The sequence below is a fragment of the Mustelus asterias genome, chromosome 23 (assembly GCF_964213995.1).
Source record: "Mustelus asterias chromosome 23, sMusAst1.hap1.1, whole genome shotgun sequence".
Taxonomy (NCBI): Eukaryota; Metazoa; Chordata; class Chondrichthyes; order Carcharhiniformes; family Triakidae; genus Mustelus; species Mustelus asterias.
This window is the reverse complement of record NC_135823.1, coordinates 72,533,076-72,545,141: the sequence shown is the minus strand read 5'-3', so window position 1 is coordinate 72,545,141 and position 12,066 is coordinate 72,533,076. Positions and strand designations below refer to the sequence as shown.

The 12,066-nt window shown below is 44.0% G+C and overlaps 1 protein-coding gene across 1 annotated transcript in view; it reads left to right on the top strand.

Annotated features, from left to right (window-relative positions):
- Nucleotides 1-10,694, top strand: part of LOC144510882 (carboxylesterase notum2-like) — a 36,977-nt gene extending 26,283 nt beyond the window's left edge. Inside the window, exons 11-12 of the mRNA XM_078240928.1 lie at nucleotides 2,731-2,778; nucleotides 8,979-10,694. Of these exons, the coding sequence (XP_078097054.1) occupies nucleotides 2,731-2,778; nucleotides 8,979-9,282 (352 nt within the window). The 3' untranslated portion in view covers nucleotides 9,283-10,694. The remainder of the gene's footprint in view (nucleotides 1-2,730; nucleotides 2,779-8,978) is intronic.
- The last annotated feature ends 1,372 nt before the right edge of the window (nucleotides 10,695-12,066 follow it).

Here is a 12,066-nt window from a genome sequence, read left to right as displayed (position 1 = left end):
GACTTTAACCTGGTGTTGTGAGACTTCTTACTGTGTTCACCCCAGTCCAACACTGGCATCCCCACATCCTGAACCACTGCAGGCAATGTTGAGGGAGTGAATGTTGAAGGTGGTGGAAGGGGTGCCAATCAAGGGCTGCTTTGTCCTGGATGGTGTCGAGTTTCTTGAGTGTTGTTGGAGCTGCACCCATCCAGGCAAGTGGAGAGTATTCCATCACCATCCTGACTTGTGCTTTGTCGAGGGTGGACAGGCTTTGGAGAGTCAGGAGGTGAGTAACTCGCCGCAGGATTCCTGCCTCTGACCTGCTCCTGTAGCCACTGCAATTGATGCTGATTCTGAATTTTGAGTTAGCCTTTTACTCAGGTGTTGTTTTGATGTTTTTCTCCTGAATTATTCTGTTCTTCTTGGACAAAACCGGCACCTTGTTACTCTAGATAATGAGTAGCTGAAGTGTGCAACAGCAAAGGACCTCCCACTGGAGCTGTAGCACAGAGGAATGGAAGGTGAAGTTGCTGTATTGATGGATATGCCCCAGCGTGTGTGTCTCACCAATCTGGTGCGCACTGTGAGAAGCATAATTTCTGTGTCCAAAATGACCTGCCAATGGATATCCCTGAGCAAGTGGCCCTTGTTGCTTTGGAGGTGGAGAAGGAGGTGATAGATTATGAGCGGGACTCGCAGTCAGAGAAATGCTTCATGATGGTGGCAAGGGATATCTGATCTCCTCCTTGCAACTCTGCGTATCTGTACGAGTTTCCTCTGACATCATTGACATCCCATTGACCTTTAAATCAATGGCCATTTTCTCAAAGTAGTATATACTGTAGAACCTCAGTGTACATTTTAATATACAGTATTTCCTCCATCTAGTATATATTATAGAATCACACTGTACACTGTAGTATACAGTGAGTATTTCCTCGAGCTAGTATACCTTGCGGAGCCTCCGGGAACTTCAAGTCTCTTTGACTCCAGCAGAACCTTCTCTTTTATTGTAACTCATTCCAGTCTGAGCAATAATCAATAATCATTCTACTCCTAAAATATACATCACGGGGATATCAAAGCTGCCTTTCTTTTCAATCACAAGAGGTGGGCAGCTGCTTTGAGGAGTGAGGGTTTCCCTCTCACCGTAACGAAGCATAGAGGAACCTCCTGTGGATTGCATTTGTTTCGCTTCTGGCCGGGTCACCTGAGTGATTGGAACAGTGAAGAAGAGAAGTGTATAGTCTGTCTCCACGTCCCTGAAGCTGGCTACAGTCTGCCCTTCAGTGAAACAAGAGTTACCCACTGCTCCCTGGCCACTTCTGGAAGAGGTTGAGGGGGGGTGTGTGGACGGAGGGATGTGGTGGGGGGTAGGTGGGAGACTGTTGTAAGTTTCAGTGACGCTGCCTCACATTACATTAATTCAGGCAGCGAGGAAACCTCTTCCTCTCTGTTCCTGCAGCAAAGGGATGCACACTCCTGATACACACCTGAACACATCCATGGAACATGTAAAAACATTCACGTAGCACTAGCTGAGTAAGTGAGTGACAGCTTAATCACACGCACACTGAAAAACCTGAGCAAGCATCAACACAGATGACATATTGGGACAATTAAGTTCTTTTCAATGATCATGTTCCCCCACAGCCTTAATCCCAGGGAAAACAAAACTCAAACTTTCTTTGAGAAAGATGTCTCTGGAAAATGTTGGAGTTCTTGTGGAATGGAAATGTCAAAATTCATCTTGGGCAGTGCTGCAAAACAGGCAGGTGACACGGTGCCACAGTGGTTAGCTCTGCTGCCTCACAGTGCCAGGGACCCGGGTTCAATTCCCGGCTTGGGTCACTGTCTGTGTGGAGTCTGCACATTCTCCCCGTGTCTGCGTGGGTTTCCTCCGGGTGCTCCGGTTTCCTCTCACAGTCTGAAAGACGTGCTGGTTAGGGTGCATTGGCCATGCTAAATTCTCCCTCAGTGTACCCGAACAGGCACTGGAGTGTGGCAACTAGGGGATTTTCACAGTAACTTCATTGCAGTGTTAATGTAAGCCTTACTTGTGACACTAATAAATAAACTTTAAACTTTAAACTGACAGTGGATCGATCTCTCGCTGTATGTGGTGCTGGAGTTTCCTTCCCAATAACTGATCTGTGATCAATCGCTTTGTATCTGGGATTGGTTCTAAATTTCAAATTCCAGGAAGAGTGTTGTGTGGGAAATTGGGAAAGCACTGTGCTGTTCTTTATGTGGGAGCTCAGGAATAGTAACTGTCCACTTGCAGCACGACGACAGGCAGATAGAGTCAGTTTAACATTTGCATCTGAAGAATGTTTCCTTGAGCAATAAGGTTTAAATGTTGCTGTGAATTGTCAGCCTGGATTACATGCTCACAGCCTGATGTCGATATTGACAACACCCAGGCAATCTGGCATGGAAGACTGTAAAGTATTCATTAGAACAGCGAGCAATTTATTTTTAAATAGTTATAAACTGTTGCCAGGACTTGAAATAATTTAAGTTCTCAGTGTGTGGAAGCATTTAAACCGTGAGTTAGCACATTTCTGGGTCTTACAAGAGTGTTGTAAATCACTCAATCTGTACGCAATGCTCATAAATCCTTTCATTTCAACGGCCTGAGATGCCTGAGAAAGGAGCTGTATAGTTCGAGTGTTTTGTAAATGTGTGCACTATACAGATGTTCACCGTCTAAGAGTTTGTGCATAATTCTAATTATCTTTATTTCAGAGCTGTCTTTGCCCCAGCTTGTCTCTCACACACCATGATCTCAAAGAGGTAAGATATTAAAATGTTAAACAATCTGAAAACTGTTACCTAAAAGTACAACTGGATTTGTATTTTTCTGTGAGGATTAAATCACATACAGAGAGCAGCTTCTGTCAGAGCACATCTGCACTGTGTCAGTCACAGCCTTCACAGCGCTGTTAGACAAGAGATTAGCACATTGCCACAGCTATATTTAAATCATCTTTTATATTGAGGGCAAAGTTCCAGTTAAACTAATCATTGTCTCGCTAAAATAAGGTAACAAATGATAGGAAATGGATTAATCCAAATTTTGCAAAGTTTTACTGAGATAACCTTAGTTCATTTGTTTGTAAACAAAATGATACAAACAATTATTTCTCCTGTTGTTATTGGTTACGGACCTAGACATTTATGAGTTCTGAACATTCGGTATCAATGTTAGAGATTTTCAGACGGTCTTTAATGATGAACAACACAAGGGACTTTTGGTATCAAAAATGCTTTTTGAAAAATGAATTCTGTTAATCGCAACGAGTAAAACTTCTCAGCATTTCACTAAAGGTGAACACACAGCAGGGGAGGAAATGGGTTAGCTTTTGACAAAGGGTCATCTGGACTCAAAGAACAAAGAAAAAAGAAGAACAAAGAAAATTACAACACAGGAACAGGCCCTTCGGCCCTCCAAGCCTGCACCGACTATGCTACTGACTGAACTAAAACCCTCTACCCTTCCAGGGACCATATCCCTCTATTCCCATCCTATTCATGTATTTGTCAAGATGCCCCTTAAAAGTCACTATCGTATCCGCTTCCACTACCTCCCCCGGCAACGAGTTCCAGCACCCACCACCCTCTGTGCAAAAAATCTGCCTCGTACATCTCCTTTAAACCTTGCCCCTCGCACCTTAAACCTGTGCCCCCTAGTAATCGACTCTTCCACCCTGGGAAAAAGCTTCTGACTATCCACTCTGTCCAGGCCCCTCAATCTTGTAGACTTCTATCAGGTCTCCCCTCAACCTCCGTCGTTCCAGTGAGAACAAATCAAGTTTCTGCAACCTCTCCTCATAGCTAATGCCCTCCATACCAGGCAACATCCTGGTAAATCTTTTCTGTACCCTCTCCAAAGCCTCCACATCCTTCTGGTAGTGTGGCAACCAGAATTCAATACGATATTCCAAGTGCGGCCTAACTAAGGTTCTATAAAGCTGCAATTTAACTTGCCAATTTTTAAACTCAATGCCCCGGCCGATGAAGGCAAGCATGCCATATGCCTTCTTGACTACCTTCTCCACCTGTGTTGCCACTTTCAGTGACCTGTGTCAGATCTCTCTGCCTATCAATACTCTTAAAGGTTCTGCCATTTACTGTATATTTCCTATCTGTATTAGACCTTCCAAAATGCATTACCTCACATTTGTCCGGATTAAACTCCATCTGCCATCTCTCCGCCCAAATCTCCAACTGATCTATATCCTTCTCCAACCGATCGAAACCTCAGCTCTTTTCTCTCCTTACAGATGCTGCCCGTCCTGCTGAGATTTTCCAGCATTTTCTCATTTGGTTTCAGATTCCAGCATCCGCTGTATTTTGCTTTTATTAGTTAATGAGTCAGGGTGGGTTTGACAGGAAGGTTGGAAGAAGTCTTTTCCATTCAGGAAATAGGGATGCAAGGGAAAAGTGTTTGTGAAGGCAAAGACGGAATGGCTAGTAGGAGAGTCAACAACAAGCGAACTGGCCTCTCTAAATGCCTGTAGATCCTGTCTCTCAGTAACCTTCGAACTTACCCACTACAGATGTGAGGCTCACTGGCCTGTAATTCCCAGGCTTTTCCCTGCAGCCCTTCTTAAACAAAGGCACAACATTTGCCACCCTCCAATCTTCAGGCACCTCATCTGTGGCTGTTGATGATTCAAATATCTCTGCTAGGGGACCCGCAATTTCCTCCCTAGCCTCTCACAATGTCCTGGGATACACTTCATCAGGTCCCGGGGATTTATGTACCTTGATGCACCTCCAGTACCTCCTTTTCTGTTATATGTTCACTCCTCACGACATCACTATTTATTTCCCCAAGTTCCCTAACATCCATGCTTTTCTCAACAGTAAATACTGATGAGAAATATTCATTTAAGACCTCACCCATCTCTTGTGGATCCGTACATAGATGACCTTGTTGTTCCTTAAGAGGCCCTACTCTCTCCCTTTATGTATTTGTAGAAGCTCTTTGGATTCTCCTTTGCCTTATCTGCCAATGCAATCCTGTGTCCCGTTTTTGCCCTCTTGATTTCTCTCTTAACTCTATTCCTACACCCCCTATACTCTTCAAGGGATCCACTTGATCCCAGCTGCCTATGCATGTCATGTGCCTCCTTCTTCGTTTTGACCAGGGCCTCAATATCCCGAGTCATCCAGGGTTCCCTGCTTCTCCCAGCCTTGCCCTTCACTCCAAGAGGAATGTGCTGACCCTGAACCCTGGTTAACACTTTTTTGAAAGCGTGTCACTGACCAGCTGTCCCTTTGCCTTCCCACTGATGCCCCCAGTTAACTTCTGAAAGTTCCTGCCTGATACGATCAAAATTGGTGATGTCCTTTCTCCTCCTTAGTGTCACAAAATAATGATGGGCAAACGGGACGGCCGACATCTGAACCAGAACGGGAAGAACATCCCTGAGGGACGTTTTGCTCGGGCTGTTGGGAGGAGTTTAAACTAATTTGGCAGGGGGAGGGGACACAGACTGTTAGCAGAATAAGAACAAAGAACAAAGAACAAAGAACAATACAGCACAGGAACAGGCCCCTCGGCCCTCCAAGCCCGCTCCCCGGTCCAGGATTGAATCCTGAATCCAGGATCCTGATGCACTATCAATAAGGCGAAAGACTACCGATATGCCAATATAAGTGTAGGCTTTTATTCACAACAGAATCAGGAGCAGATCCCAACAATTAACCGACCTGGACTGAACAAGGGGGAGGAGACAGCCACCTTTATACTAGGTGCTGAGGGGAGGCACCAAACTGGAAGGGGATGTGTCCAGGTATGACAAACACACACAACGGTGGTCCATATAGGACAAAGGCACAACTGAGGTCCACCACAGATCCCCGCCCAATTTTCCAGCCTATCTACATACCAATATCCTATCCACCGAGCTGTCCCTCACAGCTACGATGCTTTGTTCATTACAACCTATTAACTCACCCCCACCCCCCCATTCCAGACCATGTGATCTCCAGGGAGAGGCGAAAACCCAGAGTGAAAAACCCCAGGGCCAATATGGGGGAAAAAAAAAAAAGAGCGTGGAATTATCCAGCAAAACAAACCAGTCAGAGGGAGTGCAGCTGTATTAAGTTTCAAGGGAGTAAGGCCAGGCTGGAGGGCCTTTACTTTAACATCAGGTGTATTGCAGGTAAAAGGGATGAATTGAGAGCGATGATTGACACGTGGCAGTGTGATATAGCCGCCATCACAGAGACACGGTTAAAGGAAAGACATGATTGGTAACTCAACATTCCGGGATATAGAATCTTCAGGTGAGATACGGAGGAGGTAAACGAGGAGGAGGCGTTGCATTATTAGTTAAGGAGTCAGTTACTGCTGTGAGGAGAGATGATATCTTGGAGGGGGCATCAAATGAAGCTTTGTGGGTAGAGCTTAGGAATAAAAAAGGGGCAGCCACATTGTTAGGTGTTTATTATCGATCCCCAGATAGCCAGCGAGATATTGAGGAGCAAATCTGTGCTCAGTTTGTGGGGGGGGTGTAAAATCAATAACAATAGGGTTATCATATTCGGTGATTTCAACTTTCCCAGCATTAACTGGGAATATACACAGTGTTAAAGGCTTGGATGGAGTAGATTTCTTGAAATGTGTACAGGAGAACTTTTTAAATCAATATGTGGAGGGTCCAACACAGGAGGGAGCTGTGCTGGACCTGATTCTGGGGAATGAAGCCGGGCAGGTGGTTGAGGTGATGGTGGGGGAGGATTTTAGTGATAGCGATCACAACATGGTACAATTTAAGCTAGTTATGGACAAGGAAATAGACAAGCTGCAAAAAAAAGTTTTGGATTGGGGGAGAGTGGATTTTAGTAAAATAAGACAGGATCTGGCCAGGACAGACTGGGAACAGCTACTAACGGGAAAATCCACAGAAGAGCAGTGGGGGGCATTCAAAAAGGAAATGGGGAGGGTGCAAGTCCAACATGTTCCCTCCAGGGTGATGGGTAGGAATAACAAGCCCCGAGAACCGTGGATGACCAGAGACATTCAGGATACAATGAGAAGGAAAAGAAAGGGGTTAAAAAGTACAAGGGAAGCAAATCAGTGGAGGCATTAGTGAGGTATAGAAAGTGCTGGGTGGAGCTTAAGAAAGCAATTAAGAATGCAAAGAGGGGATATGAGAGCGCTCTGGCTGGTAAAAATAGGGAAAATCCCAAGATATACTTATAGAATATCAATGGGAAGGGGATAACCAGGGAAAGAGTAGGGCCCATTAGGAACCAAGGGGGCAATCTGTGGGTGGAGCCAGAGGACAGAGACAGAGGCTGCAGTGACATGGGTTTTATTTCCTTTGTTTAGAATGTTAAGGAGTTATCTAATTAAGGTGTTTGAAACGCTAAAAGGATTCGCTAAGCTAAATGGAGAAAAGCTCATTCCTCTAGTGGGGTCCACAATCTTAAATTAAGAGCTCGACTTTTCAGAACTAAATGAGGGAACACTTTTCACTCACAAGGGAGTGAAACATGGAAGTCTGACTCCAGTCGGCTGTTGCTGCTGAACCAATTGCAAAAAGAAAGCTTTCCAGCATCCACACTATTTTGCTTTAATTTTGTAGAGTATCAAGAGATGTGGCTTAAGGGTGGGAAATAGAGGTATAATTTCACCATGACCCGAAGGAATGGTGAAACAGGCTGGAGGGGCTGAATGGCACACTGTTGTACCTTAACAGTCTTGTATTAGACACGTGTTCAATTTGCTGATGGTCCAGTGATAAGGCTTCGTGACAGGTTCCGTGTGAGCAGAACAGGAAATCGGGGCATTAGATTTCGCTGTTTGAAATCTTTTACTCTTAAATTTACATTGTCAACTCGATGTTATTCTGATACATTCCCGTTCTGTCATCAGGAACCACCAAAACAATTAAAAAATTCCTTGTAAAGCTGGAAGGAGATGCACATTTTGAAAATAATAGAATTTCATAAAGTATTTATTCTGCACTGTGCGGTTAAATATATATTTTCTGGGATGGGTGTTGGATTGAATTGTAAACTCAGTTCTGGTTAATTAATATTAACGTCGGCTATTTTAATGAAGGGATTTATTGATGTTTAACTTTTTTCTGATCTGGTTGATAACATGTACCATTCCTGTGATTTCTTGTTGATCGAATTTGCATGGAGTTGTGCCAATCTCCCACCATAACCTGACTGAAAAATTGGGGGAAATGACTGGATCAATGACTTTTTAGGACATTTCTTCAGGATTTTTGCTAAGGTTACATTGGACAATTTGTGTAAAAATTGAAGACATTCGTGTACTCATATGAATCTAAAATTAATCAGTTTGTTTAAATCCTAAACTCTCAATTCAGTCTTGACCATTTTACCAAGAATAATAAAGGAAATCTTCAAAACTGCTGTATAGTAAATGAAATGGTTATATTTTCAAACTACTTTGAATGATATGATTGGATTCAGACATACCCCAAAAGCACAGAAACCCGTGCCGATTCTTCACCATTGGTGGACACACTTGGTCCAACGCTGTACTGAAGTTGAAAGTTTGCTCGAAACTTTCAAGAGAGTTTTATTTGGCCACACCAATAAAACTGTTAAAACCACAAATGATATTCCCGATGGTGGGGGAGTCCTGAACCAGGGGTCACAGTCTGAGGATACAGGGTAGACCATTTAGGACGGAGATGAGGAGACATTTCTTCACCCAAGGAGTGGTGAGCCTGTGGAATTCGTTACCACAGGAAGCAGTTGATACCAAAATATTTAATGTATTCGAGAGGCTGCTGGATATAGCACTTGGAGCGAACGGGATTAGAGGCCATTGAGTTGGACAATCAGCCATGTTCGTAATGAATGGTGGAGCAGGCTCAAAGGGCCGAATGGCCTCCTCCTGCTCCTATCTTCTATGTTTCTATGTAGAGCCAAGCTAGACTCTTTATTACTCCAACAATGTGTACTTGTATAACCATTCTTCAATATTGTTGTTTTAGCAACTGGTTGGATTTTCAGGTGAGGGGAATTTCCTTGAACCGAGCTTTACAGTGTTGGGACCGAAGTCTTCAGGACAATAAAAGTTCCAGAGCGCCTGTGAGAAACTGCTCCTTCCATTTGATTGATCAGTGCCGGTTGCCACACTGTAACCCCACCTGCCCCGCTCTTCGTGACCAGGTCACAGGCCAGGAAGTTAACATGATCCAGCTCCTGATGAACATGGGCTTTGATGTTCAAAGAATCGCCCAGCAGCTTGGAATGGAACCCAGTCACCTGCTGGGGATGCTCAGTAACGGAGGTTAAAGTCTTAAAGCAATTTCAGTTAGTCAGAAATATGTATCTCCCTCTGTGTGATAATATTTACAGTGACAGCCATGGATTGCAGTGGCAGCATTGCCTGGTTAACAGGGCTGGAATTTTAAATTAGCATGCTCAGAATGTATTCCGGTTTCGCATAACTATATATTTTTAACCTGGCATTGCTCAAAGCATTGTTGCAACTCCTTTACTGTTTCTCGGGAAAGCGATGGTTTCATTTCTACTGAACATTTCTGTAAATTTATTCTTTACTTTGGTGAATATGTATCAAAGGTTTTGATCATTTAGAATTTCTGGAACATTAGCAAAGTGAACGTAAATGACTCAGATTAAATGAGTGAAATGAAATCACATTAGTTTTACAAAGGGTTTAAGCAAGTCTGCGTGTTACCAGCGGTTAAGGGGTTAAACAACAGATCCATTGTTATCACAATCACTTCCATCTATCTTATTGCTGCTGTTTTGAGTTTAACCTTGAGGAAAAGGGGATTTTCAATTGGTTTAATTATTTGATTGCCTGAGTTACAATAAAACTGGTTAGTTGTTTTTTCTAAAGGGCGGTTAGGTGAGTATAATATTAAAACAGACTCATCAGTTGAAAGGTAAGATTAGTTTTGACACCTCCTTTATTCTGGCCAAAAACAAAGTGGATATCAGGGATTCTGAAATTCAGTTTACACCCGTCATGTTAAGGCTCGCATCGAGACAGAGTGAATCCTCTCCGTTCAACACTCCAAAGAAATACAGGTTCCGTTAAGAAAAAAGGGATTTATTTTCTTCTGTCTGTAAAGTTCAAGAAAGATTCTTTTATTGAACTGCTATAGGCCAGTCACATTCTTTTCTGACTTCATACATGGGCAGAATAATGGACAATGAAAATTTAAATGCACAGTTAACATCGAATTGGAGTCACGTAAACTCTGACCTGCTTTCGAAAACAATGATTCTAGAATTTTAACTTTTTTTTCTGAATTAAGAATGTTAACTTGACATTATTAGAGAAATGAGGGCCAGCAGTTTAGCCAATCAGTCGTATCTTTCTGCCTTTATGTATCATTATTTGCTGCTCATTGGAGGAACATGTGAGTAACCTGGGGTAATGAGAGGATGTTTGACAAGATGAGGAGTGTTACATTAAAACCAAATCGATGATGAAAAATACTTTGTACTGATTACACCTATACTAATAACTTGTATTAACAACCATTATGTGTAATATATTCTATCACCAATAAGTTAAGTCACTTACAGACATTTACATGTATGATTCAGTAATTTCTCTGTCTTTGACCATAATTAGGTGAATGTATTTGTAACAGGATGTACTCACTTAACTCATTGTCACTATCTGAGCTGTTAGTTGTAATATCATTTGAAATAAAATTACTACAGCCATGAATTGTTTTGTGGAGCAGTTTTATATTTTTGGTTTTGAGTCTAAACATACTTTTCTTGCCCGTGGGAATGTGAGGCAGCCAGTAACTCACAACAGCGAAACCATCTCAGAGACAGCTATGTCATTTCTGATGGCCATACGGTTGTACTCCATTATGGTGGAGAATTAAGAGGTCCTGGGCAGGACCAAGAGGTCATGGGGAGGACTAAGAGGTTCTGGGGACGATTAAGAGGTCCTGGGGAGGACTAAGTGGTTCTGGGGAGGACGGAGGTTCTGCGGAGGACTATGAGATCCTGGGGAGGACTAAGAGGTCGTGGGGAGGACTAAGAGGTCGTGGGGAGGACTAAGAGGTCGTGGGGAGGACTAAGAGGTCGTGGGGAGGACTAAGAGGTCATTGGGAGGACTATGAGGTCATTGGGAGGACTATGAGGTCATTGGGAGGACTATGAGGTCTTGGGGAGGACTGTGAGGTCCTGGGGTAACATTTATGGGGAATGAGCCTGAAGATATTCAACCTCACCCCCCAAAAATGAAAATAACCCCTAAACAATGATAAAATATGTGCCAGAAGAATGCACTTCAGCACAGGTGTAATATTAGAGCTGTGGATGTGGAGAGGATGCTTCCTCTTGTGCGAGAATCTAGAACATGGGGTCACTGTTTAAGAATAAGAGGTGGAATTTTCCCAAACAAATTCGAATGGGTGGCACGCTGGTTAGCACTCAATTCCCGGCTTGGGTCACTGTCTGTGTGGAGTCTGCACGTTCTCCCCGTGTCTGCGTGGGTTTCCTCCGGGTGCTCCGGTTTCCTCCCACAGTCCGAAAGACGTGCTGGTTAGGGTGCATTGGCCCGAACAGGCACCGGAGTGTGGCAACTGAGGGATTTTCACAGTAACTTCATTGCAGTGTTAATGTAAGCCTACTTGTGACTAATAAAGAAACTTTAAACTTTAAGTAACATAACAGTGTGAAAAAGGGAGTCCTCCAGATGGGTCTTTTGGCTGAACTCAGTACGGCATTCTGTTGCTCTGTTGCTCTGTTGGGGAGGGGGAGGGGTGGGGATGTGGCAGAGCCTTGGTGAAGCACCGGTGAAGCCGGCTTCAGAGCGCCATTGTGCAGGGCACCCTCACATCCTCGTGAATCAGGAGACCTCCCCCCAACCCCCACAGCCCCAAAACCCCTACCCCCCCCCCCCCCCCCCCCCCGTGGACATTGTCTCACCTCCATACCAATGCAGGTCACCGGAATTGGCGCATCAGTACCCTCACTGAGTCTCCTGGCAGACTCTCGACATGATTCACCCCATCCCCTCCTCGTCATGATTCACTTCACGAACCACCCCGGCATGCCCCTCGCCCTGCATGCCCCACCCCT